General features: G+C 44.8%; 2 protein-coding genes across 7 annotated transcripts; both read left to right on the top strand.

The window, feature by feature from the left end:
* Positions 1-325: 325 nt before the first annotated feature.
* Positions 326-6262, top strand: tnfrsf1b (tumor necrosis factor receptor superfamily, member 1B). Of its 4 annotated transcripts, XM_029826350.1 has the most exons (11): positions 326-486; positions 1125-1172; positions 1625-1734; positions 3714-3813; positions 4115-4240; positions 4379-4531; positions 4619-4712; positions 4799-5022; positions 5114-5197; positions 5307-5365; positions 5455-6262. In XM_029826350.1, exons 2-11 carry the CDS (start codon positions 1142-1144, stop codon positions 5962-5964), a joined length of 1491 nt encoding a protein of 496 aa, XP_029682210.1. In that variant the 5' UTR covers positions 326-486; positions 1125-1141; the 3' UTR covers positions 5965-6262. The 4 variants fall into 4 exon arrangements, with proteins under 4 accessions (XP_029682210.1, XP_011612296.1, XP_029682211.1 ...); XM_011613994.2 differs by lacking the exon at positions 326-486 and having other exon boundaries at positions 1082-1172; XM_029826351.1 differs by lacking the exons at positions 326-486; positions 1125-1172 and adding an exon at positions 1199-1223.
* A 148-nt stretch (positions 6263-6410) lies between these two features.
* On the top strand, positions 6411-26005 carry trim62.1 (tripartite motif containing 62, tandem duplicate 1). Of its 3 annotated transcripts, none has more exons than XM_003973337.3 (6): positions 6411-7222; positions 8015-8554; positions 19858-19953; positions 22228-22484; positions 23060-23175; positions 24126-26005. In XM_003973337.3, the coding sequence occupies exons 2-6, from the start codon at positions 8147-8149 to the stop codon at positions 24674-24676; spliced, it is 1428 nt and encodes a 475-aa protein (XP_003973386.1). In that variant the 5' UTR covers positions 6411-7222; positions 8015-8146; the 3' UTR covers positions 24677-26005. The 3 variants fall into 3 exon arrangements, with proteins under 3 accessions (XP_003973386.1, XP_011612294.1, XP_029682212.1); XM_029826352.1 differs by having other exon boundaries at positions 7159-7222; positions 7994-8554; XM_011613992.2 differs by lacking the exon at positions 19858-19953.
* Positions 26006-27939: the final 1934 nt, after the last annotated feature.

Below are 27939 nucleotides of genomic sequence, written 5' to 3'. Positions count from 1 at the left end.
GTGAAAATGATCAATCAGCAATTTTTTGAAATGACCTCAGAAAGTAAACGAGCAGGACTAGCATGCCGTGTGAGAGCTACAGTTTTTTGTAAAATTGAAAGTTCTTTTGAATGCCTGCTTTCATCTGTTGTTTTTAATGAGGCTCTTTTAAAATGTACCACAGCTTTAATAGCACTCATTAAAGGGAATCGTTTTCACTAGAAACACCTGTAGGATGACATTTATAAATATGACATTTTCTTTCCAAAGACAGTATCATGTTGCAAAAGTTGGCGTTCTCCTGGCCACAGCTCATCGTGGAAGTCAGATGCCCTGAATGAGCCATGCATCTCGACATCATCTGCAAGAAATGGCGGACGGCTGACACGCTTGCTGTCTGTGATCTGGAGCGTTGGCTGAACACAAACTGAATAGGTCCCAATCTGGATCCCTGGGGTGTCCCACAGCCCTGAGAGAAGCTCCAAGTTAATGTAATCATCGATGAAGGTTGGAGGTGAAACTGTGATGATCAGTAATCAGAATATGTGAAGCGTATGCTAAAATAATCTAAAATTGCATAAATCACTGGCACAAACATGCCAGATCAGCACATTATTACTGCTTAGTAATCATTTAATCAAGAAATAGCCAGCCTGACAAAACCAGCCAGCAGAAGCACATGTTTGTGCTTTCTTTACGCATACATTGTAGTGGTTGATCATGAAATTACATCATCAGTGTAAAACCATCAGTGAAAAGGCGACTGGGCTACATCATGACCGCTGCCGTGGGAGGGGAAACTTTACAGTGAAATGTCAACAACAATTTAGTGCATTCTCTTAAATGACAGCAGAAATGAGAAAAGAAGTATTCCGAAAAAGTCCTGTGCATCTACATAACCACAAATAGGCAAAATATCTTATGTATCACTAACATAATGGTTTCATTCATATCTCAATTCAAATCCTTGCAGCATTACATTAATAGAGCTTGCAGTTAGCTTTATTTTTGGCTTTTAGACACACAAAAGTTCACAAAATCCAGACAGCGCATCTTAATACGCCACCACAGTCACAGTCACACCGTTGTGCACTTTCATAACTCAGCAGCTCACCGACCTCTTCCACATTACCCTGTTTCTGCAGGCAGTTAATGTGGAAGCATGCTGTTTCTGGACGGGCACATAAAGAAAGGTTTGTTCCTCTTTTGATACAGTGGCGGGTTTATCTTGCTCATGAAATCAGGTCTGTCCAGTGACCAGGTCATAAACCTGCCGTTATTTCCAGAGCAGATAAAATGTTTTCACTTTCTTTTCTTTTTTTAAAATCATTTCTTCAACTGAGGGAGCGTGAACCAATTTGAGGATTTACATTATTACAAATGCAGTTTATGCAATTAACCTGTAAAGTATTGTTATAATTTAAGTAAACTATTTGATGTTAAAATGGCACAAGCGACCTGATCAGACGCAGGTCAAAACAGCAGGAGAGATTTAAGAATCAAGGCTTGGGTTTTCCTCCTCAAACATTATGCTGCTTATTCAGAGACGCCCTGTTCGTTTACTTCCTCCAAGTATGCACAGTTCAAGGAAATCGCTCCAGTCTGCACCGACTGCTGACCCACTTTTTTGTTTTTTTTGATACAGTCAGTCCAGTTCACACAGCAGCTGATTCCTGCGCTCATTCTAGTTTCTGTGAGGGAGCGATGAAGAACACACTTCTGCTCTTGCTTCTGCTGAACATCCAAGCTTCTGAGGTAAGTGTGTGTGTGTGTGTGTGTGTGTGTGTGTGTGTGTGTTCAAATTAATTTCAGGCATCATTTGAACTTTAAGGAAGCGTTTGTCGAAACTAAAGGACTCCGCTTAAACTCGCCTAAATGTTCCATGAGGCGACCTGGCAGAGTTCAGCTTCGCACTACCTGAACCTGCAGGGATTTTTAGTTTCCGCAACTGCAGCTTCAGGATGAATGCTCCATTGTTGGGAGCCCTGGAGATGAAACCTGCTCTTATCCGTGATCACTGCTGTACCGCCAAATAGCTGCAGCGCAGCCAAGAGTCATGAAATTATTTTCAACTCTTTTACCAGCAGTGGCACCGCAGTGCAGGTCGGCACGTCTGAAGCAAAGGTTTCCAGGGTGCCACCCCTGTTTCCTGTAATGCGAGAAAAAAAACTTCTGCTGTCATCACATTTATCTTTTTTTTTCCTCTTTCTTGTCAATGAGGGCCACTGTGTTAAGAAACAAGTCACGTGCACAGGTCTTTCAGAAATTATGACTCATCCTCACTGCACAACAGGGTGTGAGAGAAACTTTATTCCCAAAAATCTGGACCTGTATGAGGTGAAACTCAAATGCAGCTAAATGCTTTATATGATGTACTGGAACGTGCCATTCTGTGTGTGCTTTCACTCATTTGAGCTGTGCTAGCTTCTCAAAGGAGGTCCTGCCGTGGCAGGCAGCCTCTCTGACTGCACGTGGACTCAGCACTCATAAAAAGCTCTACAAACTTATCTGGGTGAAAGAGTAGCTATAAATGCGTTTTTATCAGATGGACCGAAAGATAGAACAAAAAGCAGGAGGAGATCTTTAGCTCGGTCACGGAACCTGTCACCATCCAGAGGACATTCATTCACACACAAACTGACTCGACCTTTCTCGCTTGTTAGAAGCAAAACGTAACATCGTTTAGCTGAAAGTGTTTTGTGGGTCATTCAGCGGACGTGTCACCTCAGCACATCTAAAAATAACCTTTTTATTTTAACCTCTGCACAGCAACATTAGTAAATAATGTTTGGACTATTTAAAAACTACAAGAGGAGTAGCTGAATCTGGAACGTAGTTTATGCGTGTAACACTTAATGGTAATCTGTCAAGTGTAGATTTGGATGCTGCTAAAACCTTTTCAAAACAGAAGTGAGAGTTGGATCTTCCAATATTGCATGTGCAAAAATACCGTAGTGGCGCTGAATGCATGTCAGGATGTAATTAGTCAGTAAAAACAATGAGTAGTTCTCAGGAAAGTTAGTCATGTTGTTTTATTATTATTATTTTTTAATTGTTTTAACTGTTGTTTTTTTGTATTTAATTTGTTTTTAATCCTTTGTTTTTTACATTTGCTTTACTTGTGCTTTTACCCCTTTTGTTTTATAGCCGTACGGCACTTTGGCCAGCTGCCGTTGTTTTAAATGTGCTATAGATGGAAAAAGAAAACTAACGGTGAAAAACAGATAGGGGTGAGAAAAGGGAAGTCTCTTACTCAGTACACCTTTCAGAAAGTACACAGTTGCACCAAGATTCTCGCTGTATTTCCCAGGATATTGATTGGTCAAGGGGCCGTTCTTTCATCAGTGTTGATACCTGACAGAGGGAAACTTGCATCATGCACTTCTGCACGCAGGTTTGCTCCTGATGGACCTGATGGGAAATGGACCTGTTTTATTATACAGGCTTCAGACTACTGCCAAGACCTCCAGTTGACTCATACCGATAACTGAGCGGGAGGTTCTCAGTGGTTCTCAGAGAACGATGACCCTATATTGGGCCTTCCAGCCCACACTGTGTCTGCACAAAAACCACAAAGTTCACCTTCTCTCACACAATCACGCATGAAATGACTTCATAAACTGACACGTTATGTACTGTATATGCCATTCACACGGACTTTTCTGTCCTTGTTTGTTCTTAGCTGAGCTTCCAACAGCGTTCTGTTCGTAAGTTTCATTTCTCTTCCCTCGTAGGTCCGCTCTCTGCCGTACCTGGCTGATCAAAACTGCCTCAACCCTGCAACAGAGTACAAGTTAGATGGTTCTAACCTGTGCTGCAAGAAATGCCAACCTGGTACGTGGTATAACTATGGCGGCCTGGAAGTTACTTCATTAACACACATTTGCATAGGAAAAACCTATTTTTTGAATTAGTATAATTTTAAACAGTAGCCTAACTGGACCACTGCATTAGCGCCATTGAGGTAGCAATGAAGTTCATTTAAAATTGTTATTACACCTAATTTCTTTTTCTCCATAAAAAATAAGAATACTTATTCATTTACCTATCAAATGAAATGGTAATTTTGGATAAATGAGGCTTGAGAAAACTGCGTGAATGCATCTCAAAAAAACAATTTCTGTGGTTTCCAAAGGCGAACGGCTAAAAGAAGAATGTTCAAGAAATTCAGAGACTGTGTGTGAACCGTGTCCCCCTGGACAGTACATAGAGAGCCCAAACTACTCACCCAACTGCTTCCCCTGCAAAAAATGCAAATTCTGTGAGTAGATCCAGTGTCAACAAATGTCGTTAAAATCATTGTTGCTGAAACTGGATTGAGATTTCTCATCTGGTCCAGTGTGGAGTCTTTACTCAAGTTGAATACTGAAGTAAAGAAGCATTTTCTCCATAACCCCAGCCAAAGGTTTACAGTACATCCAGAACTGCAGCGCTCAGACCATGTCCAAGTGTGGATGTAGACCCAACATGTTTTGCCAGGTGGGCTCTAAAGACTGTTCCTCGTGTGTCAGGTACAGGTCATGCAACGTTGGCTACGGAGTGTCCAAACCAGGTACGTCACCGACTTTTTCCAATTACATTTGATAATGAAAATCAGGGGAAAATCTTCAAAAAGCTTTTTTAAATTTTTTTTTGTCAGGAATGGTTAACTCGGACGTGAGGTGCGAGCCGTGTCCTGAGGGCACGTTCTCTGACAAAGACTCTAGCACAGACCCCTGTCAGCCTCATCAAAGGTGAGCAGAGGACTGCTTCACCTATTTGTAATAAGACTTTCTTTGGCAGCTGAGATCATGATCAGTGTGTCTTTCTGTCTCTCCAGTTGCCAAGGAAGGGTTATTAGAGCAGGCAACGCCACTGCCAACACTGTGTGTAAACCTAGGGAATCTTTTCCAGTCTCAGCAAAAGTGTTTGCGACCCCAACCTCGGCCTCAGCAGCAACACCTGCAGTTGTGACACCCTCCGTCAGCCCTCCTGCTCCAGAGGCTTTCTTTAACCAGCCCACAAAAAGCCCACTGCCGAGCTCAAAATCAGACAACAACCTGGGTGCGGCAGCTGATGTTTTGCTTTAAACAGTCTTTAAGGACACGCAGTCTCCTTAACGTTAATCTCTCCTTCCCCTGTTTTCCTCTCTCAGCTTTAATCATCTGCATCCCGGTTATATTGCTCCTTCTCGTCTCTGCCATCGTGCTGTTCTGCTGGAGCACAGTCTGCAGAAAAGGTAACAGCTTGTGTAGGAAAGGTTGCATTGTGTTCACTTAGATATTAACTTGATAAATCATGGCCTTCAACGCCCCGTCACCCTGCTTTCTTTGATGCCAATGTCGCAGGTGCTGGCAAATGTCACCCTGAAGTGGATGCGAATGGGAACTGTGGGCCTGCTGAGAAAGTGAGTCTGTTGAGTTTTCTGTTTACTTTCAGTACAATCAGAACATGACAGTGCAAATCTAGATTTCTTTCCCTTTAATTCCCCCGTAGATGAAACCTGGGTACTTCCAGGAAACCCAGCTGATTTCTCTGAACATGACCTCACCGGAACAGGAGTGTCTGTTGGAGAAAAGTGAGCCCAGCACCAGTGACCACAGCCACAGCAGCAGGAGCACTGACGTATTAACCAGAACCGAGAACGGCAGCAGCTCCGAGTCCATCGGCCCTTTGCACTCCACTCTTCCTCTTCACGATCTGCATTCTGAAGAGTCGATGAATTTGTTGAGAGAGGTTCTTCCTCCCCAGAACAGCGTCCATGCACAGTCCTCCTCCCAGCCCGCCACCCCACAGATCATCAGCCCTGTGACCACTAGTCCCCAAGTCAATGTGAATATCACTTTCCATATAGGAAACAGCTCTGGGAGTACTCCCAAAGTCTCACCAACAGACCTGAAGGTAGACCCTCAGCTCCCTTTTGGAGCGGAAGAGGAGGCTTTGGGCATCCTACAGCAGGAAGCAGGAAAACAGTTTATGACTTCTGTACAAGAGAGCGCAGGATAGAGCACACCAAGAGACACCTGCAGGAGACATTTAAAGACTGCTTTTCTGTTTGGGTCAAAGCACAGTGCTGGAAACAATGAGATTTCAGACAAGATCTAGGTGCAACAAGACTTGCCATCAAGTGCAATGTTTGTTTGTAGGTGTAAATAATTCGGTGTAAATAACTATATGAATATTGTAAAGCCTTTAAAGAAGAAGAGTTACTGCAAATGAATACAAAAGATTATATCAGTCTGCTGCTGAGTAAAACCTTTAAAAAATCCTCTAATTAATAAAGCTCAAATTCTAACACACCCAATATAATTTAACATTATTTAGAACAAACAAAAATAGCTTCTTATCATGAATTTCACTTTTAGACTTAGAGAACAAATGCAAAGAGAATGTTTTGTTTAGGAGAGATTTAATTTGGTGTATCAGTGCATGTGCGTGAGGAGGTGTTTTAATTTATTTGAAAATGAGTTGCTATTCATAACATTATGAAAAATAAAAGTATATCTTATAAATTCTAAGCTGCCAGATGAAAGATGTTAGAACACCTGTAATTCTAACATGTTATTAAGAGATTACATGTTTAAATACAGTATTTCATGGCAGCACTCTTAATGGTTAAGAATTAGCAATTGCAATAAAATGACACAATCACAACGAGTAAGCAAGCTGTATATACTGCTATAAGATACCATATTGATTTATTTAAATTTAAATGATGTGTGCTGGGAATTAGGGGCTTTCTCTTTTATCTACGGACGTTACTGACACCTGCAGGTCACATGGTGACAGTGCATCCCATTGAAACCTCTCTACAGGACATAAAAACGTCTCAGGCTGACAGTTTAATGAGATATTATTACCTAGTCTTACTTTATTCTCGTGTCAAACTGCCCTCAATATAATTGATCGTTGTCGCGTAATATTATGTCTTATTCGTTTTATCGTAATTTACGTATCTTAGCGCTGATGCTAACCGGGAGAAGGAAGGGGTGAGAGCAGGGCGGTCCGAACCATTTCCCTATTAAAACGCATAAGTTGATTTTGTAAACATTTTCACCCTTCACTTGTACGTTACAGAATTACATATAAACACCACGGCTGTTTCGTAAGGAAATTGATCGCATAAAAGCGGTTATTTAATTAACGTTGTGCTAAAACTCCCCCGTGGCCACACACAGTTGGTTGCGTCTGTTGCCGCTGTGTGTTGCTCTTCTTCCTGAAAGACACTTGCGGTCGAGTCGTTCAAGTCCCCTCTGAGTGGCCGGTAAGTTGCTGCTTTCCCACCTCACTCCTTTTGCATCTCTTCTCCTATCAAATGTCATATCCTGGTGCTGGCACTTCTCCTTTTCTCCCTTAAAATCTAAACTTTTTAACAGGTAGCTTATTGGAACAGTGTTTAGCCAGTTTTATGTTTGCCTTCACATTCTGCCCCCGTGCGTGCTGCCTTCACGGTCCTTTATGTTTACAATCGCAGCCGGGAGGAAAAAACAGGGCAGATGAGGCCATTTAAATAGCACCTTTAACAACCTGCAGTGAAGATGTTGGCGCGACGGTGCGTGGTAAATGTTGCATAGTAGAAAGCGTGATTCGGGCTGGTGAACCGCCTCATCACTGGGGCATTTAAAAGGAAGCGTCTTCACACCGGCTCACGGAAGAGGGGAGGTAATTCCGCTGCAGGTGTTGCCCCATTTCCCGGCTGGTTGACGCAGGCTCCTTGCTGGTCAAGCCAGCAAAACCTTCAAACGATACAGGGTGGAGGGATGGGGCTAAAAAACATTCTCACAGTTAGGGAAGTCATTAAGTAACTTGATGCTTTGGAGGGAGGGGGTTCCTCGTAAATGAACACTAAACTGATCGAGATCGGGTTTAATTTTGCTTTCATTTCCGTTTATTTGATCTATGTTCCCTCTAGTTCTACAAGGTTTGTTCTTTGCTTAAATATTTATTCTTCAAGTGAATGTTTTCAACCATTAAAATGTGACCAAGAAACTTACTGTTTAGAATACACTCATCAATTATTTGTTTTTCCATCAAGGTGTTTTCTCCATCTTAACAGATACAACAGAAATACCAATTTTCTGAAGATCTTGCCACTCATCACATGGCAGTGATCCACACGCTCCAAGCTTAAATCACACAGCTCCTTAGGTTTGGCTTCGTAGATGCCGCTCGCTGTCGGGGGATTCAAATGGCTTGCTCTCTAAAGGACGAGCTCCTCTGTTCCATCTGCCTCAGCATCTACCAAGACCCCGTCAGCTTCGGTTGTGAGCACTACTTCTGCAGAAAGTGCATCACTGAGCACTGGAGCAGGCAGGAGCCTCACGGAACGCGGGACTGCCCGGAGTGTCGGAGGACCTTCATCGACCCTCTTCTCTCGCCAAGTCTGAAACTGTCCAACATTGTGGAGCGGTACTCGGCCTTCCCGCTGGACGCCATCCTCAACGCTCAGAGGAGCTCCTACCCCTGCAAGGACCACGAGAAGGTCAAGCTCTTCTGCCTGACTGACAAAAGCCTGGTGTGCTTCTTCTGCGACGAGCCGGCGTTACACGAGCAGCACCAAGTAACCACTATCGACGAAGCCTACGAGGAGATACAGGTCAGTTGGGTCACTCACGCGCTGACGGCTTAGAAGAAAGGGTGAGGTTGAAATGTTTTTCATACCCGACAGCACTCTAAACACTCAGCTAAACTCATTGGCTGTGTGGGAGCTGCCCTGACGGCTCAGTCCTCTGTTGCCACAGTGCAGCTCCGCTCGTGAGTAATGATGATACAGTTTGTGCTGAGTAATAAGGTATAAATGCTTTACGTAGCGACCATCAGCAATGATCATATTAATGTGCTGCAATCGTATTGTTCTACATTTTACACTTGACATGTCTGGGCTCTGAAAAATCCAATATCTTGAAAGCACTAGCTGGAATCTTTCATGGAAATGGGACGTTTCAATTAAGACTCTTTTTTTCTTCATCAGTTTCTATGTGATGTCACATATCATATTTGCTCTGCCGTAACAAAAAGGTCCTCTGTTTGCCTTCCTGGCAGTGGCTGTATTATTATGTAGCCAAAATGCAATAACAGTGAAACAAGGCTCCTCTTCTAGTTCTACCTTTGTTCCATTTACCGGAGAAAGCAATCCCGCTCTAACTCCACGGAGCCTGTCATTTCTTGAGGTTGCTGTTATTGATCACTCTGGTCTGTAACTTCTAAATCCTCTCTTGCCTTTCTAGTTACCAGCAGTTGGGAGATGGAACTCTCAGATAGCAGAATGTTGGTGGATCGTGTTGGTTAAAGCTCACGCCAACACAAACCGTCACATTGGCAGCTACTCAAAAGTATTAACCGTGGTTGTAGATGTAAAATTAAACTTTCCTGTTATTCATATTCGTGTGCTTCTCCAGCTACTGTGAACAATTAACTGTTATTGTGTCCTCTAATAATCTCAAGCTTGCTTTCTTCTAGGTTATGAGTTTCACTCAGGTTCAGTCTGTTTTGGGATATAAAAGAAAAATGTGTGCTATAAAGACATTCCCTTTATAAAAGTAACTTTTAGTTTCCACTAGTTTCAGTGTTTGTCGTGCATGTTTTCAGATGCCTTAATGCTTGGGCACATCTTGAAATAATCAGAGCCTCGTGATTTTTGACTTGGAGCTATTTTTCAGTTTCCAGGACTGTAGTTAATGTGTTTTTTTGGATAACCATCAGTACTGAAACTGAACAGGATCTTCCTCTGAATCTGCAGAAAGAACCTATTATACTAATTTGAGCATTGTGTTGTGGGAATAATGTGTTGATGCACAATTTTCTCCTCCTTTCTTTGGCTTCCTCCTGAAAATACTCGCCACCCTTACCTTTTCTCATGACCAGTGACCACTAAATGAAAGTTTTCCCCAAATTAACACACATCTTTAAGAGTTAAATCGACTTCTTGTAAACACTAAGTTGCTTTTGATTTGGTTTTCTTTCCATAGGAAATGTAATTAAACAGCACAGTGACATCTTAAGCTTCCTTCTGACTATGGAACCCTGAGAAAGGTAAAACTGTATAATCTGACAGCAGAAATAATTAGGCCCAGGACAAGATCCTTCTCCTTTTCTTGGAATCCAGAGTTTTCCTCTGCTTGCAGCTCGATTTACGACATCCATCTGCCATTTTGTATTCTGGCAGGAGGCTTGGAGGCTTCCCAAAGCTACAACATTGAAAAGGAGTATGAGTACATAGAGGCACCATCAGATAACAAGCATGATGATGAGCCTGGCATACTCGCCCTTTCAGATCTACAAGCGAGGTGTTTTAGTATAACAAGACCATGTTCCCATGGTGTTCCGTGGGAACAGTTCTGTTCTACTGTGTCTGAACTGCCCAAATCTGGTGTGAAAGTGCTGCTCTCTGATATTTGTCAAAGGCTTACTTGTAGCCTAGTGCGTTTTCTTTAGTAAGCAGATAGGAGCATGTGTTAAAGACGCGCCTGCAGCATCATGTTGAGTGCCGGCCATTCCTAATCTAAATCCCAAAACAACACGGCGACGATGCGTTTAAGTGCATCAGCTGTCAGCTGCAGTGTTCTGACTGTGTGGGACAGAAGGACGTGCGCCCTGCCAGCTTGGCAGCCTCTTTTAAAGTAAAGCTATTTTTATTTTTTTCACGGAAGTGAAGTTTGTAGATGAGAAGAAAGCGTTCTGATAAGTTAGGCATTTAGATTTTCTGTATTTTCTGGTTTTATGTGTCTCTATTTTCTCTGGCCCCTCTAATTTTGGAGAAATATTGAGTCACCGTTCATGAGACATGGCAGTACACCTGCAGTTTGTTCAGGATATTGGCTCTTTTGGGTGGACATGTCCTCCATCATCCTGTCGGAGGTCAGCGGTCTTCTGCACAGCATTCGTTTCCATGTTTCACCAGAAAAGCGTCCAGTTACGTATATAATCACATGAATTTGAGCGATGGGCCAGTGTGACAGGAGTCTGTGATGACGCATCCTTAACTCTGTTGACGAGTGTGTTTGGCTGCCCGATGCTGGAGCCAGTCTTTGGTTGGTGTGTAGCAGGCTGTAATCTCCTTAGTCTGGCATGTCACTCTGTTGACCTCAGATCCTGCCGGAGCTTTACCTCCCGCTGCTTGTCATCCCTGTAAACTCAGCTGTGGCCTCATCAGCTTGGTCACGAGAACTTCTCAAAATAAATGACACAGCAATGCAGATTCAACCTTGATTTAAGCTGGTTTTTACCATCATATTATACTGAATTGAAAAGTGAAAGCAGCAGAGTGTGGTGTTTTGATCTATTACCAATAGTAAAATTCAGAGTCTCGTATCTTAACATTGTGTGAGTGGAAATGTGTCTTAGTTTGTTCTGCCTGTTAAATTTTGAATTTAATACAGAGTTTGTGAAAAAGAGCCAGACATTCTCTTCAAAGGCGCATCCTTCATTTCCTGAAGTGCTTGATGTTCTGGGAAATAATACCTTTTTATTTTTGGCAACTTAGGTAATGGTGTTTAGATTACTCTCCCCACTGAGAGCTCTGGCAGTGTTTTTCAAAGAGCTTGTCTGGATTGCTGAAGCTGTGCAGGGATAAGCGGCGTTCTCCATGACGGTTCGATGTTGCCATAATTTGGCTGTCGGCTCCCATGGAGGCCACAGCAGCCTCTGCGCTTTAATTGTGATGATGAAGAGTGTCGGCGGGGCTGCGAGTGACCGGGGCGAGACAGGCTCTTCCTGCTGTCTGCCTGCCCTGGGGACATGTTTCCGCTCTATTTGACAGCAGTGTAAGACTTGATAAGAGGGAAAAGACGACCATGGCTCCTTACCCATTCATTTTTGGGAATTAGGTGTGTTATTCAAGCTTTAAACACAATAGTTGCTCTTTTTTTAATCTCTTGGTCTCTTAGAAGACAGAAATATTTAATTTTTTGTGTTTTGTGGACAGTCGAACTTCATCCCTTTCTACGTTAGTCTGGTGTTGCGTAAATTCTTAATTATTAATCAGTTTTTAAACAAATCCTACAAAGAGTTTGAGCATCTAATTGGAGACAGATGGAAATGAAACAAAGAAGAAAATTATTTTTGTAATATCAGGCTGACACCGAGGTTCTGCTGTGTAGAGCAGTCATGTCATTAATATTTATATGAATATATGATGGATTGAATTTAGCTGGGCTCCCTGCATCTTGGCTGATTGCACCCATGATGTGCACCACTCCTGTTATTATATCCCTGTATTATAGCAGTAGGAGGATGTGCACTAATGTCATCTGGGTGGAAGCTGCAGAAATTTGTTTCCTGAATCGCCCACACAGAGCTGTCACTCCAGAGCCCCCGTGCATATATATTGTCCCGTATATATCCCAGAACTCTGTTAAACCACATTCATGCCTTTCCAAATGTTGGGTGTTTTGGTGCCTGGCTCTAATGCAGGATGTCGTGAGAAGCCCGAAGCAGCGCAGCGGCTCTTTGTATCGTCCCTCTGGTGGTTTCAGAAACACACCCTTCTTTCACTCCCCGGCTGTCGGAGCCCAGCCGAGAGCTTTTCTCTCCCTGAGTGCCCCATCACCATGCACTGCCGTGCTGCTGCAGTAATGAGTCAGGCAATTCAAGGGCACCCACAGCTGCCATCTCCCCAATGGCTTATTTCAATCTTCTTTCCTCCACCAGCTCTCGCTCACTTCATGTCTTTTTACTGCTCATTCACTGTTATTCATGAATCTGTCATCTGGCTTAAAAGCCCGTTTCTTTAAAGAAACCTAGCATTGAGAACACCGTTCTAGTCCCACAGCAGTCAGTCTGCCCAGCTTGCCCACTAACACTCTGAATCCTTCTGGCATAGTTAGTGAAGAGATATTTTCCATCATCAGGACTGGAAGGCAGGTATCCACATGTTCTGTGCAGCACATATTCCTGGCAGCATTAAGAATGCTCGAAGCATGAACGTTTACTGTTGGACATGTTGTCTTTTGATTTGAGGTGCTGGATGAATTGGACATGTGGAGTTGGTTTAACAGCCTTCAACATCCTTTTGTCTTGTTATTGATTACTTTGGCTCACACTTAAGATAGGCGAGTGAAGGTGATGAAATGTTTGTGTAGTAAATCTTTCCTATTTATTTATATCATATAAATTTTTTTTTTTTAAAAATACATTTAAGTAACCAAGAATTTGAGGTTAACAGTCTCTTCCTCAACACGGTTATTGATTTATTACAAAGTTTTGCTGGACTGCAGCAGTGTACACACTCACCCACCACCGACCCAGTGAGTCATCATAAAGAAATGTTCTGCAGTGTATCTGTCGGATCCCACCGGTTCTTGGATTTTTGGAGCTGGAGGTCACAGGCGTGCGTGCTGTAACTGGCCTGTCAGGCCTGAGGGGATTGGTAGAGGGTAGAGCTTCACCTGACATGTAGTGAATGAAAGGGGAAGTGCTGTCCTCATAGTTTTGAAGCTTAGAATGTGGATTATTCCTGAGCTGCCCCCCCCCCCCCCCCCATGTGAGAGAAAGCACCAGAGATTCTGCTTTTAAAGTGTTCATTAAAAAGTACCGTGCAAAAGATGAGTGGAAGTGTCGAAGAGGGAATGCGCGCTTGCTCACAGTCTGGCCGCTTCTCTGACTTCCTGTTCATTTGTCCTTGTCAAGTTGGACTAATTTAGTGGATGTGAACTCCTCTGTTCGAGATTCTGAGCTCCAGTTATTTGATTAGCTGGAGAATTAAGACGGATTATTGGTCATTGTTCTCAGCGGGCTGGACGTAGCTGGCCCAGACTAATCACTTGTAATGCCCCGTCTCTGCGATACGCTGCAGATGATTTAATTAGACGTGCTGCTGGTCAGAGTCCTCATTTACAGCTGCAGGCACCCCATTGCTGTTTCCTGGGAACCTAAAAATGTTCAAGTGGTTAGTCCATCTGCGAGGCAACATTTTAATTTATCTGTGGGGAACCTTAACTAACCTTCTACAGTCATTTGGATAACTCAAGGATGTAAAAATATACAATCTGTTTTTGAATTATATAAGTTATAGTGTGACCAGATCTGCAGCCAGTTGTTTTCAGCACTTGTTCTTATCCTGTAATGCAGTTCTCTTTTGCCTGAGGTCAGTTTAATGACTGGGGAGAAGCCGCCATTGTTGGTGAACATTTTTTTTGCCACTGTAAACAGTAACAGAGGTTTCCTGTCTCAGCAACTGCAAGAAATTTAGTTATTCAGCAGATCCTCCTTTTCTCACCATGACGTTTAATAAAAACAACTGGTTAATAAGTGTTTGACAGACATGAATGAGTACATCTGGATACTAGATGACTAATTAATAAGATGGGACGGCTTGAGCCGCCCTTTTTTCCCCAGTCAACTGATGATTATGTGATGGTGACAGAGGTCTGCAGTGCCTAACCTTTTTAATGGCTAATGAAGGCCTGCACGGGTTTATGTTGATCAGTACTGCATAAACTAGATGTGCATTGACTGTTAACATCTCCTTTTTCATGATTCCAGGGCTTCATTAGCATCACGGTCAAGGCGTGAATATTAGAAATTATCAGAGGACCTAATAAAACCCAGAATTGGCTGTAGGCTGTATTTAAAATTTATGGAAATGGAAATGTGCTGAGGGTGTCCAAAATATCCATATTATAGAGGTGAGGTGACAAAAAGGTGTCTCAAATTATAATTCGAGGGGTTAATAAAAGCAGAGAAATTGCAGTCTTTGTTTGGTCAGATGGAGCTTCCGGCAAGCCCGAGCCCCCCCCCCGTCTGTGTAGCTACAGCCAAATATATTCCAGCTGTAGCCTCGCTGTGTTAGAGGCAAAACACATTTGTTATCCTTGTGCCTGCTGGCATGTAAATGCCCCCCCCAAAAAAAAGGTTTTGCGTCTGACTCCATCATTTCACGTTATCAGCATGCTGACTGTTAAAGGTTTGACTAATCCAAAGAAGATTCGTCTGAAAAATGACACAAGGTTGTTTTTAGTTGCAATAGAAACACTGTTGGAAGTCAAATGCATCCGAGGGTCACTTACACAGTTGTTTATTCAGTGTAAATGATGATGTTGGAGAGAAAACTCTGAATTAAAATTACGCTGGACGAAAATTTAAACTCGGCATCATTGTTTTCGCTCCCATCTCTCATGAGCTGAACTCAAAGACTTTTTCTATGTACACAAAAGGCCCATTCTCCCAAATATTGTTTACAAGTCTGTCTAAATCTGTGTTAGTGGGTCCTTTTGTGGAGATGCTGCTCAGACTTGCATGGTTATTCCACAGGTGAGCCTCAGGCTGCCCCCAACAAAAGGCCACTCTAACATGTGCAGCTACAGATGTCACAGGTTTTGAGGGAGTGTGCAGCTGGTATGCTGACGGCAAGATTGACCACCAGAGTCATCAATTAAAGACAATTTGACAGTACATCTAATCAGCCTTGCAACCACAGACACCGTGTAACCGCACCAGACCAGCACCCTAACATCTAGCACCTTCACATTGTCACTGCACGGGGCAGGTGGCAGGCGTGTATGGTGCCCTGTAGGTGGGTGGTTTGCTGATGTCGAATCGAGTGGACCATGGTGACGCTGGGGTTATGGCATATATGTGATGGACCACAAGCATAGCTGCATCTGACGAGAAGGGAGACAACTCGGAACTCTCCGAGTGATTTGATTCTCTAATTGGAATCATAGCGTATAATGTGTGTGAAGATTCTCAATCATCCAGGTCATAGTTATCCAAGGTATCCAAGGACATTGAGTCTTCAAAAGAGAAGAAAAACAGTCCAGTTGACACAGAAAACAACCTTGGATACACAGTCTATAATCTGCTGCCTCAATCAGCCATTCCTTTCACTGAGGCTTGCCCTCAAATACAAGACCAGCAATATTTAGAGGAAAACAAACTCACTGAATGTGCTCCAATTACCTGGAGTATTAGTGTTGGGTGCGAGTCACAATATGTGGGGAAATGAGCTGCTAAATAAGTCATCTGTTAAATATTTGTGTACATTTTCCTTTAATTTACTCCTACTCAATCTCAGCTCCTACACTTTTGTAGATGATTAAACTGATTCGGATCTTTCAAAACGTGTTCTGCTGTCATTGAAATGCCTCTTACTCTGTACACCCACACACTCACACACACACGCACACACCGGGGGGATTCAGACATCGCGGCTCTGCCCAGTTTGCGGTCCCGGTTATTAAATCGGACACACAGTCTTGTGGTAGTTTACATTTGTGGTGTTACATTTGCATGCTGCGTGCCCGTCCTCGCTCCAGGAAGTGGAGCAACGTCCTCCGAGCATTCATCATTTACACGACATGGCCTATATTCAGAGGGCTGGGGGGGGTGGTTTCTAGCATTTGCACTCCTTCACCCCCACCTCATTCTACGAAATGTTGCTGGTAGACTCATTTGTGCTTATTTTTGATCTGATGTTCAAACCCCAAGTGTTATACTCACTAGAGGGACTATTAGATGAGTTATCTCTAAATATACATTTTATCTATATGACCAAGAAAGGTTCAGATCTTTCCAGAAACGGACTGATGTCATTACCGGTCCAAGTAACATTAGAATTTTCAGCATTTTATTTTTATTTAAGTGGCGAATGTGGAAAATTTAGGTTTTATCACCTGTTTATCATTCGACTGTTTAAAGGCTTGATGTAAATGCTACGTTGACGTTGATTTGAAGGTAAAAGTCAGCATATTATTCACATTTTGATAAGTGTGTAATCCACTGGGGTGGTAATCTGATCTGAAATTAGAAATTCAAACATAATCCTGGACGTTTTGGCTGCAGGGGACTTTATGTTAATGCCACATGACCTGCAGTGGAGCCCTATTTCACATTACTGCTGTGGATCCACACTTTGGTACTGTACATGTTGTTCTTGCCTCCGACTGCCTCCAGCTCACCGTGACAGATGTCGGAGGTTAATGGCGTGTCTCTGCGCTGCAGCTCAGCGCCGTTCCTGCACACTCTGCCCAGCTGGCTTAGCCCAGGCTGCAGCCTTGAACCTTGTACCCCCCTGAGAGGCTGCAGACTTTGCTGATGTTGGGGGAAAGGAGAGATGTTAAAAGAAGCTCACTTATTTCTTCGTCACAGAACAAATGCGCTGAAGTTTGTCGCCTGACGCAGCACTTTTCCAGCTCCTTTATTGCTGTGTGTTTGTTGATACCCCGGGGCAGGTTGGTGGCAGCTGTCACACCACAGCCAGGTAATTATTGGCCCTCATCATTCCTCACCCTTTTCTATTATTCCAGTATACGGCGACGGTGTTTCACATTCCCCTGGGTCAATGCTCAGAGTTTAGGTAACACAGAATAACAGTATGTGGGGGTGCAAATGCAGTATATTTGATTTGACTCCACATCACAACAACCCTGGTCTTCATGGGTATCGCCGTGACAACAGTTGCTGGCTGCTCTTTACAGCCAGATGCTTCTCCTCACTGTGCACGGTTTGACGGTGACAGCTGTGAAAACGTCCCTGTTGTGACACACGGGCCCGTCACTCAACATCATGTTTCATCAGACGCCCTCCTGAAGCGGTGACCTCATAGTGCACTTGCTGGCACTTTCACGTCCCGGTTGTGGGCATTTGCTGCGAGGTAACGCGGGTCGGCACCACATCCTGACTGCACGTGAGGGTCAAACAGCAGGACACAAGATGAGGAGCACGGCAGGGATGACACAACTGCAAGAGCTGTGTCATGCACATTTTCAAGAAATGACGTGTGTTATTCACTCTGCAGTCAGTTGATATCGGTGAGGGTCACGTGTGGATATCTGCGTAGCCTCTACCTGTAGCTGCCTGATGATCAAGATACTGCAGGTGCCTGTGTGTCCTTGTAGTAGTCAGGCTGATTTATTCCCCCTGTTTGGCGTTGCCACCACGAATCTATTCTTGGGAGCAGACGACAGAACGAATACCGGACTTTGCCCATCATAAATTGGAACGAGGCGGGGAAGGTTACTGCCGGAGTGTCTCCTGCTTGACATTGGCTACGTGACAGAATTAAACTCCTGCTGAACAAGGTGAATCAGAACCGTCCTTCGCAGTAGATTGAGCCATTTTCATCCCCGCTGAGGTTTGAATCATTTACCTCATGATAAACAGGTGGCAGCTGTAATTACTCCTCTTCAGTGGCTCTGGATTCAGCACATCTGTCAATGGAGACTTGGAAGCTGATCCTTTGTTTTACTTCTTGTTATTGGCCCACATAGGTGAACTCACTGGAGGCCGGCGGTGGGTGTCTGAGTTTGAAGGCGCTCTCCACCCTCTCGGCGTTTGTATTATGCATGCTGCGGTGCTGCAGGCTGTGCAGTTTCCTCTTCACTGGCAGATTGAAGTCAATGTCACACTCTATATCCCCCAAAGAGCTGCTGCCTCTAATGAAGTTCACAGTTAAAAGAAACTCTTTGAGCAGTTTACAGTGCATTCACCTGCCTTTAAACCGTTCTCATTTAGCCTTCAGTGTGTACTTCACGGTTTGGCTGGAGGAAAAATGTTGTTGGACTGTTTTCTGGGTTTTCTCCTAATTTAAGTCTTTTTTTTCTTTATTTTTTTTTACCAGCATGATGCTGCCGCTGCCGTTTCTTTGTAGCAATGTTTAGTCTTTGATGTCCACAAAATGGTCCAAATAGATGCTACATCCTGACGTCTTGGTTAAATGTCACGTCAGAATTGGGATGCCCAAATGTGATGAAGAGTCCAGAGGCCAGTCCGTGCGTTCCCATGATGTGTGCACACCAGCTTCACTATCGGGCCACCTGCCAGCGCCAGTGATCCCCTTTTATGTTTACTTAATGTTGCAATGCTGATGACTGTCATCACAACCTCTGATTGCTGCGTCAGACCTGTACTTCCCACAGCTGCTGCTTCCAGGAAGGTTAAAGAGCATTTTGTAATTCTACTTTCCAGGAAATGTTTCTGTTCAAAAAGTGGATAACAAATTAGACGTTGTTTTGTCTTCTCTTCACAAAATTGAGCTTTGGAAACAACACAGATAATGTAATTCCAGAGCTTTTTTTTAGACACGCTTATCGGCCGTTTGCCCGGCTTGGTATGCACGCTTCTTTTGGCTTGATGTCAAGATTTGCCCCCCAGCTGACCAGTCCTCCATCACAGCGGAGCATGTTTTCCCTGCCAATCTGCCAGTGTTGGTTTATCACAGTGTGTGGGAGCAGCCTTTGACCTGCTGCAGACAAGCGTGTAGCAATGAGGCGGAGAGCCCGCTGAGCCTGCTGCACTCCTGTCATTAGCATGGCAAGTCACGCTCCCCTGCTGCACCAGCCATTGTTTCCCACCATTTATTTCCTTTTGGAGAGATAAGCTTCGTGTTTAGCAGCATGGTTTTCTTTTTATTTCGGTAGCAATAATGCTAAGGCAACAACAACATTTTCTGAAATGATGTCCTCATTATGTAAACGCTGGAACAGAATCAAAGATGCAGAGCTGCACCTGTACCTGCATTTTCCCTACTGAGCCTCTTGTATGTCGGAACAAATGTGAGAGCAGCGCTGTTGACGGCATTTGGGATCTGCATCAAACATCCATGCCTTTGGTGCCGCCTGTGTCCCATCCAGCAGCGCGCTGAGCCTCCGCACAGCCTTGGGGGGGGAGCCTCGCGGATGAGTAAATGGCGCAGGTCCTGCCAGCGTGTGCTCGACTCGAGATGAGACCCAGTTTTATCGAAAACATCCCCACGTCTCCAGAGACTCCGTCTTTCAGATCTCGCTCCCCGCACGCCTTGTTTACGTTGTAGCCGAGGCTTAAATCTGTTGAGTCCTCACAGTTCAACAGGAGTTTCTTTACACAGAAAGTAAATGTGAACCAAGTTGGACAGGATCTCGTCATGGAAACGTCGCTCTAACTGTGCTGTGACCAGTCACCCTGCTGTTTTCTGCCGTCCTGCAGAGGGAGATGAAAGAGCAACTGGCCATCCTCCAAGACAGTGAGAAAGGACACACCGAGGCGCTGCAGCTCCTCCAGCGACAACTAACTGAAACCAAGGTACAGCTGTTTCAAACATCTGGTTCTCTGCCGCTTTGTCCGTGGGCTGTGTCGGCTTCTTCTTTGCTGCTCTCATCGTCTGGTTTGGAGTGTTGGAGTGATTCTGTGTCTCACCCTTATGAGCTCCTGTTCCGTTTCTTCCTGAGAGGTTTTGGAGAAGCTGAGGGAAACGGTGCCTTTGGTGATCACTTTTAGCCCCTGGACAGGCCACCGCACACAGCCGCATTCCCTAAAGCTTCTAAATGGCTGCTAAGAATATTTTCAGAATTAAGAGTCGAAGTGTCAGTGCTGGTTTTCTCTCTCTGCAAATGCATCATAGACTGCATACACAGTCACCTTGGGCTGCCCGGATTTGACAAATGGAAACCATTTTGTGCACCTGGCATTTACAAAAACATGTCAGGAACTGCGTTGCGCTGTCTTTCAGTCGCTGCTTTTTCATTTTCTTGCAGACAAAGAGTGGCAGTTCAATTCTAACAGGTAAATGGGTTTATTGAGCGGTTGTTAAATCCTGACGCCCTGTTTGATTTGGTTAAGCAGCAGACACCCCAGCAGTCCCCACCTGAAACACACACACACACACACGCACACACACCTACGGCCTGGCGTCACACCCACTCGTCCCTCTGCAGTGCAGGGCCTTCGGGCTCTGTTAGACAGTCCTGCCGTCATCATCCGAGCCTGGGAGTGACTCACTGAACAGGCTGATCTTGTCAGATGTGCATCCTTTTTCACTGACGTGTCTTCTTGGAAGAGAGACACCGTGATGGTTTGTTTAAATACCCGACATCAAAATACAGCAGCTCTTCCTCCTCTGAACTTGGCTGAAGTTATTTCTGTTGTGTGGGGTTTACAGTCGTGTCACACTGTCAGCTGTAATATCCAGGTTTAAAAGATCTGGCTCTCATTCTCGCGTGCGGGATTATGGATTCACCTGCAGGATGGGACTTTTCACATCCTCGCTGTGGATTCACTGGATAATAACAGCCTTCCCTGGAAATTACACCGGCGGTTTCCTAGAGCTGCTGTCACCATCTCTGGGTGTTCTCAGCCATTGGCACACGGCACTGACAACCCTTTAATTTGGAGCTTCAGCACACACAGCGGGAAGGACAGGATGATTCTAGATGGTTGGACATAAGACCACAGTCTTCTAGGCCCTGTTTGGAACACGCATGACTAAATCTCTCACATTTCCCCGAGCTTTTACCAGATGCTCCAGTCATATTGCCAGTAAGAACTAATTACCGTATCATGAAAATGTGATTCATCTTCACGTTCAGCTGTGTGTGTGTGTGTGTGTGTGTGTGTGTGCGCGTGTGTGTGTGCGTGTGTGTGTGCGTGTGTGTGTGTGTGTGTGCGTGCGTGTGTGTTTATTTACCCATCGACCCCATATCCAGCATTAGCTCTCATCCTCACTGTTGATGTCCATCTAAACTGATTTTTCTTTTATTTGTCTTTCCCCTGATTTGTGAAACCAGAACAACTCTGCAGTAATTAAATTCTCAGGCCACACTTTCTAACGTCTGCCCTCCTCAAAGGATCAGGGGTGGCTGAAGTTTCCAGTCAGAGAAAATTGAAATGTTTTAATGGGTTTTTCCATGCTTTGAGTGAGCGTCTGTGTAACTTGTGTGATCGGTCCGTGTTTATGCCCAAACCTCGGTTCCACTTCCTTCAGGAAGTGGTGATTGTCTCGGGCAGCCATGGGAGCCGCTAACATGTCTGAATGAAACACTTTCCTGAGAAGCTCCGATCTGAAAGGTTGCTGCTCTGCTCTCTTGCTTTTGAGGGGCTTTTTGCATCACACCTCTTTGTTCTGCCTGTCAGACAGCTGGCGCTCACATGATTTATTCTCTTTAGTGTCCAGACTTCCGTTTCTATCTTCGACAACAAATCAGCTTTTCTGCACTGTTCAGCATCTCGCTGTCCTCTAATCAGCCATCGTCCCTGGCAGGATGGAAGGATCGTCCATTCTTCTTTCTTGCTTTTGTAGCTGTCGTCAGTCGTAAAACCGATATTTTCTCAGTGGAACATTGTGCTCAGTGCTCTCACCCAGAATTAAAAATCAATGTAATTTCAAACTGAATCGGTGGTTAAATGCTAATGCAGAATTGGCACGATTAAAAGCACTTTGTAAGGTTTTGAATTCCTGACTCATATTTAATTATGGGTCTGAAAGCCATCTCAGGAAAGCACAAAGCTCTTTGTTGGCGGCTTTTTATGTCTTGGCTGAGAGTGCCGTGCTCTTTAAAGGGTTTCTCCTCTTTGTGGCAGTCCTCGGCCAAGAGCCTGCGCGCTACCATCGGCGACGCCTTCGAGCGCCTCCACCGCTACCTGCGGGAGCGCCAGAAGAGCATGCTGGAAGAGCTGGAGATGGACACCGCGCGCAAGCTGGCTGACATCGAGCACAAGATCCAGCGCTACAGCCAGCAGCTGCGCGATGTCAAAGAGGGCATCCAGATCCTGCAGGAGCGCCTCAACGAGACCGGGCGGCACGACTTCCTGGAGGGGGTCGCCACCACGGAGGAAAGGTGCTTCCAGTTATATTCCCCACACGATTCCCAGTCTAAAGGACGCGTGCACGTGCTGATGCTGACATTATCCGAACTTTGGTGAAAGTTGGAATTTGAGCAGCGGTGTTGAGCTAATCCCTGAACAGATGGTGAGGGGGGAGGGCAGAAGTAGCCTTTAATCTTGAAGGATTTAATGGAACATTTTAATATCTTTAGTCAGATTAATGAAGTTAAAGGTTGACAGAGTGAAAGCTGATGTCATGTTACCGCGGAAGTAAGGAAAAGATACGATCAGTTTTAGTTAACAACTCGCTATAACTGAGAAAAGACTCAAACATTATTGGTCAGAACTACTCAGAAACCTTTTGAGTTTTAATTTGGCTATAATCCATAGAGATTATGTGTGATGGGCGGGGCTACATCGTTTTACCGAACCATGTTTAATATGCAAGTTTAAAACCAAGTTTTCTTCTTTACGCTGTTTAGTAAAATGATTCAATTCAAAATGATGTTTTTACAGCAACGTGAATGTCCTCTTCATCTTTGTGACTAATGATTCATGTCAGCTGTTCCACCTTTTGTTTTTGTCTAAGGATTAAAGGGAAGATCCACGAGACAAATCTGACCTATGAGGACTTCCCAACATCCAAATACATGGGGCCCTTACAGTACACCATATGGAAGCTGCTCTTCCAGGACATCACACCAGGTACCAGAACACGACCGGGACAGATTACTCGTTCTTACAGAGTCACCAAATCACACATGACCTGCTAACAGTTGAAATAAATGTGACCTTATGAATTGGTCCTACTTTGCATTAATATTTTAGAAGGTTTTAAGCTTTTTTACAGCTTCTTTCATATGAAACAGTGATCAGACCTGGTGGGAGGAGGGTGACTGCTGCGTTTCTCAGTGCCAAGAGGAGCTGAACTCCCACCATCCCACAGCCATCACTCATTCTCAGGAGATTATTTAAAATAATGCGAGGAGGAATTTTTGCTCCCTGGTCCAATTTTCCCACCTCACCCTGCTGTGGGCTGATGGGAAGCCAGGCATCTCTTTTTTCCCTCTCTCTTGACTGGCCTCCAACTGGAACAATTGGACAGCATACATCACTGGCATTTGCCAGAGATGAAATAAAAACATTCCTGTTGTTGCTGAGGGGTTGGCGGGCAAAGTTAGCAGACTGTGCTGCTTCTCCTCCCTCGTCTATGACATGGGAATGATTTCTTTGCTGTGGTTATTTCTGGTTGTTCTGGGGCACACAACAATCTCCCATCTAAAGTTTCAATGACTTCATTACACAGGAGACGCTGTCGTCTTGGCTGGTGTGGCGTCTGACATCACCCTGTTTACAAAATTCCCCGTTATCTCCTATTTCCATTATAAGTTTGATGTATCAAACAGACAAGCCTCTGTTTTCCCAGCTTGATAATGTTCTTTGATAAGCAGACCTGGTGAAGAATGTCCCCGGCAGTATTGATTAGGTCCACATTTCTTCTGCTTTGGTTTCAAATGTGACGGTTTGGCCCAACTGGGACAGGGCCAATTATTAGGACAATTCCGTTAACTTTTAGTGCTTCAACAGCACCAAATAAATGGTAAATTGAGTGAGATCATTGAGGGCTAAATCCTGTCTGTTTCTGCTCACCTCAGTGCCAGCAAGCTTGACCCTTGACCCCGTCACAGCCCACCAAAGACTGATACTCTCGGACGACTGCACCATAGTCGCCTACGGGAATCTGCACCCGCAGCCCCTGCAGGACTCGCCGCGCCGCTTCGACGTAGAGGTGTCAGTCCTGGGCGCCGAGGGCTTCGTGTCGGGGGTCCATTACTGGGAGGTGATGGTTTCTGAGAAAACCCAGTGGATGATAGGCGTGGCCAACGAGACCGTCAGCCGCAAGGGCAGCATCCAGATCCAGCCCAGCCGCGGCTTTTACTGCATCGTCATGCACGATGGAAACCAGTACAGTGCCTGCACGGAGCCCTGGACCCGCCTCAACGTGAAGAGCAAGCTGGAGAAGGTGGGGGTGTACCTGGACTACCCCAAAGGCCTGCTCATCTTCTACAACGCGGACGACATGTCCTGGCTCTACACCTACCGGGAGAAGTTCCCCACCAAGGTCTTCCCGTACTTCAGCCCCGGCCAGAGTCACGCCAACGGCAAGAACGTGCAGCCGCTGCGCATCAACACCGTGCGTCTCTAGGAGCTCCGCCGCTGCCATCGTCCCGAGAGCCGCTTCCACCGTCAGGACTCGTTCAGGATCCGACAACTGCGGGGCGGCGGGGCGGGGGGGGGGGGTCAAATTGTATCTCTAAAGTGTTATATTGTTTAAAAAGCTGTGCTCGATGTTGCTCTTTAAACCTGTGCGATTTGAAATGGCGTATGTCGGTCTGCATTCTCACGTGAACCTAAATGGAGGCGGGCGGGGGCTCCTCGCACGCTGCCACGGCAACCTTCTCTCCTCAGCCATCCATCCTCACCTTTCTCCGAGGTTCCTGTTCCAACCATCGGACTCTTGCCTCCGCTGGAGTCGGCGCCAGCGTTCAGGGTGCTTTCGACGTGTCGGCGTCCCCCCTCACATTGGAGATCAACGGTCATTATTTTCAATCGGGTCTTTTATGTAACCTGAATTTCTTGACAAATGTTCTGTCTTCAGAGTAAATTCTAAAGCCCGGGGGGAAGTACCCCGGCTCTAATCTGCCCTCCCCGCCTGACTGGCATTTCCGTGGTTGCTGCTGGGTTACATAATCACAAAATCACTGATAATTCCTCTGAGGCTCGCCGTGTTCATCCCCCCACGTGCTTCAAGTGCTCTTGTTTATCAGTTGTTGTACACGAGTTTTGTGTGTGTGTTCACGCAGGCGAACATCTGCACGATTAAGTTTGTGCCGCCTGGTTACAACTTTAAATCCGGCTTTGGTTGTTCCTGAGACTGTCCCTCTGGTTGTTTTAGCAAAGCCCCGCGGGGGCCGGCACTCTCCTCACCTCTGTACGTGTTTGCATTCTTGTGTGTCGTCTGTTCAGAAACTGGGTCAGTGCTCTTGCTTCTTGTGGGATGTGATTCCAGTATTCCCAGTCAAAGTGAACATCTGCAATTTATTCCTATGTGGATTAGAAAGACTCTGGATCTTATTTTAAGTTGGAAATGTCTCCTGAACGACGCTGCAGCTGCTATATTTTCCTTCAATTTTCCCAGATTTAATCCAGATTAAACCGTCAACCAGTTCAAGTGTTCTTGAGGACGACATTGAGCAGAAGGTTCTGCCACTTTCCGACAGATGTTCATGTTTGATTCCGGTTTGTTGTGTCGCTTTACTTAAGTTTTTCTTGTTTGGATGTAAAGAGAGATTATTGTGACATCACGTTGGTTAACGGTGGCGGTGATGTTAACGCTAAGATATTTACGAGGATAACTACGACACTTTTAATGATCATGATTGTGTTTGGCCTCCACACACATCCTGCTGTGTGCTCGTGCTGGAGGGGGAGTGTGGGAAGCGTTTCAATGTCCAATAAATTACTGCTAAAATCATCCTGGCTCATCGATTCTGTTCCGGGTGCTTTCAGCAGCACCGGCACGGGTCCCTGGAAGACATGAGTGCTGGTTTCAGTCCTGCAAAAGGTTTGCAACAAAACGCAGATGATCTAAAACTGCAGACAAAAGACAAAACAGGGTTATGAGATTTCAAAGAACGCCATCGGCGGTGGAGGTGATGATTGTGGGAATTATAAGCTAACATGCTACCACAATATGTTGATAATGTCGGGTAACGCCGGATAAATTCAAACGATGACATATTCACCGAGGGACGGCCGATCAGTTGTTCAGGACTCGCAAACCAGAAGCTGCTGTAACTCCTCTGAGCAGCACGAAGGTTCCGCCTGTGCTTGTCGGCTCCTGCTCAGAACTTCCTGCCAGGTGCTTCGCATGTGACAATGTCTTAGACCTGCAGAACTGCAGCGGGGGGGCTGCATGCTCTGCCTTTACTGCTCTTCCCTGTGGTTGGGAGCGGCACAGGCCCAGCATGTGTTCCTGGATTCACTGAAAATCCTCTTTACATTTTAATGAGCTGGTAAATAACCCAGAAGACAGTTGGGGTCTTCGCTGTATCTGGAGTTTGGTCGCATTGTGATCACACCCACAGCTGTTGCAGAACAAGCTGTATTTCTTTTTTGCTCTAGAATCCCCTCTGGACAAGAGGCTTTCTATCCCCAGCTTTGATTCAGGATACATTTCTGTGGTGGAGGCTTTTTTTATCCAAGGAGAATCTATAATCTTCTCTCCTCAAGGGAAAAGTGTCCATTATGAAGTCACTAAGCTCTCCTCTGAGAAACCTGATTCCAGTCTACTGTGGCTCTCCTGAGGCGGGGATTTCAGGTAGTAATTCTGGTTAAATGATGAAGATTTGCTATCTCCTGTAGAACGCGGCTGGTGGCCTGAATACACATCTGTTAGCCGACATGACCACATTCAATTGATTTTCCTGGGTAAATCTTGAAAGAAAACGGCTTTGGTAACAGTAGATAACTAAAAAACTATCTAGGTTATTTTGGTGTTCATGGTATAATGCCCTATAAACACAAGAATCAATGGAATTAATTCAGTGGGAAAGCAAAAAAGTTAAGAGAATCTTATTAGCAAAGTATTCACCAAAGTAAGACCATGTATGGAATATGGAAAAAATGTATATATATATATATGACTAAACAACTTAAATGAAATTCGCGGTTGGAGTGGTGCGCTGTGGCGCCCTCTGGCGTTGACCTGTGAAACTGCACCAGTATGATATGGGGTTGAATTTATCTCATGACTACCGGTAAATGCACAGACGGTGACCCACAAATACTCCTAGATTTGCAAACGTGTTTTACCATCTAGAAATGTATTTAGTTTACAAATAAATGAATCTGTAAGTATAGCCTTTCGTAACAAAAAAGGTTTTTCTAAAACAGGTTTACAAAAAACAGCTTGGGACTCAGAAAGCAGACAGTTTGAAACTATTTCAACATTCCCGGTCTCCCAAAATCTCTACTGGACCACTGCAAAAAAAAATGTTTTGTGGAACAGCTCATCTTAATGTAGGCCTAGATTGGGTTTTATTAACATGTTCTTATTGTCTACTGATAGCCACCTTCACATTAGTCAACAAAGAAGAACTGAGTTTAATATTTTAAAAACACACATCGAGATGAGCTTTACTTGACCAAATAGGGACCAGTTGCATCACGGTGGTTCTCAACGGGTGGGTCGTGACCCCAGAAATTGGTCGTCGGCTGGTTCTGGATGGGTCGCAGACAGCTGGTCCAAAAAAAGTTTAATGTGCATCTGATGTTGGACATGTCTTTCATGAAAGGTACGTAACAGACTTGTGCAGCCTGGGAGGATAACAAGGGACAGAAACCCCAAAAGTGGGTCAAGACAATGACGGAAAAATGCGGGTCCCAAGTTTTGATGTTGCATTTCAG

The sequence above is a fragment of the Takifugu rubripes genome, chromosome 19 (assembly GCF_901000725.2).
Source record: "Takifugu rubripes chromosome 19, fTakRub1.2, whole genome shotgun sequence".
Classification (NCBI taxonomy): Eukaryota; Metazoa; Chordata; class Actinopteri; order Tetraodontiformes; family Tetraodontidae; genus Takifugu; species Takifugu rubripes.
Note: the sequence above shows the minus strand (reverse complement) of the source record. Positions and strands in the feature narration are given on the sequence as shown.

Excerpts from the sequence above, each read along its gene's own strand:
- tnfrsf1b (XM_011613993.2), top strand. The coding sequence starts at position 1,509 with ATGCTGCTTATTCAGAGACGCCCTGTTCGTTTACTTCCTCCAA. Across the intron at positions 3,814-4,114 it reads CTGCAAGAAATGCCAACCTG|GCGAACGGCTAAAAGAAGAA; the intron begins GTACGTGGTATA and ends TGGTTTCCAAAG. Across the intron at positions 4,532-4,618 it reads CTACGGAGTGTCCAAACCAG|GAATGGTTAACTCGGACGTG; the intron begins GTACGTCACCGA and ends TTTTTTTGTCAG.
- trim62.1 (XM_003973337.3), top strand. The coding sequence starts at position 8,147 with ATGGCTTGCTCTCTAAAGGACGAGCTCCTCTGTTCCATCTGCCTCAGC. Across the intron at positions 8,555-19,857 it reads AAGCCTACGAGGAGATACAG|AGGGAGATGAAAGAGCAACT; the intron begins GTCAGTTGGGTC and ends GCCGTCCTGCAG. Across the intron at positions 19,954-22,227 it reads GACAACTAACTGAAACCAAG|TCCTCGGCCAAGAGCCTGCG; the intron begins GTACAGCTGTTT and ends TCTTTGTGGCAG.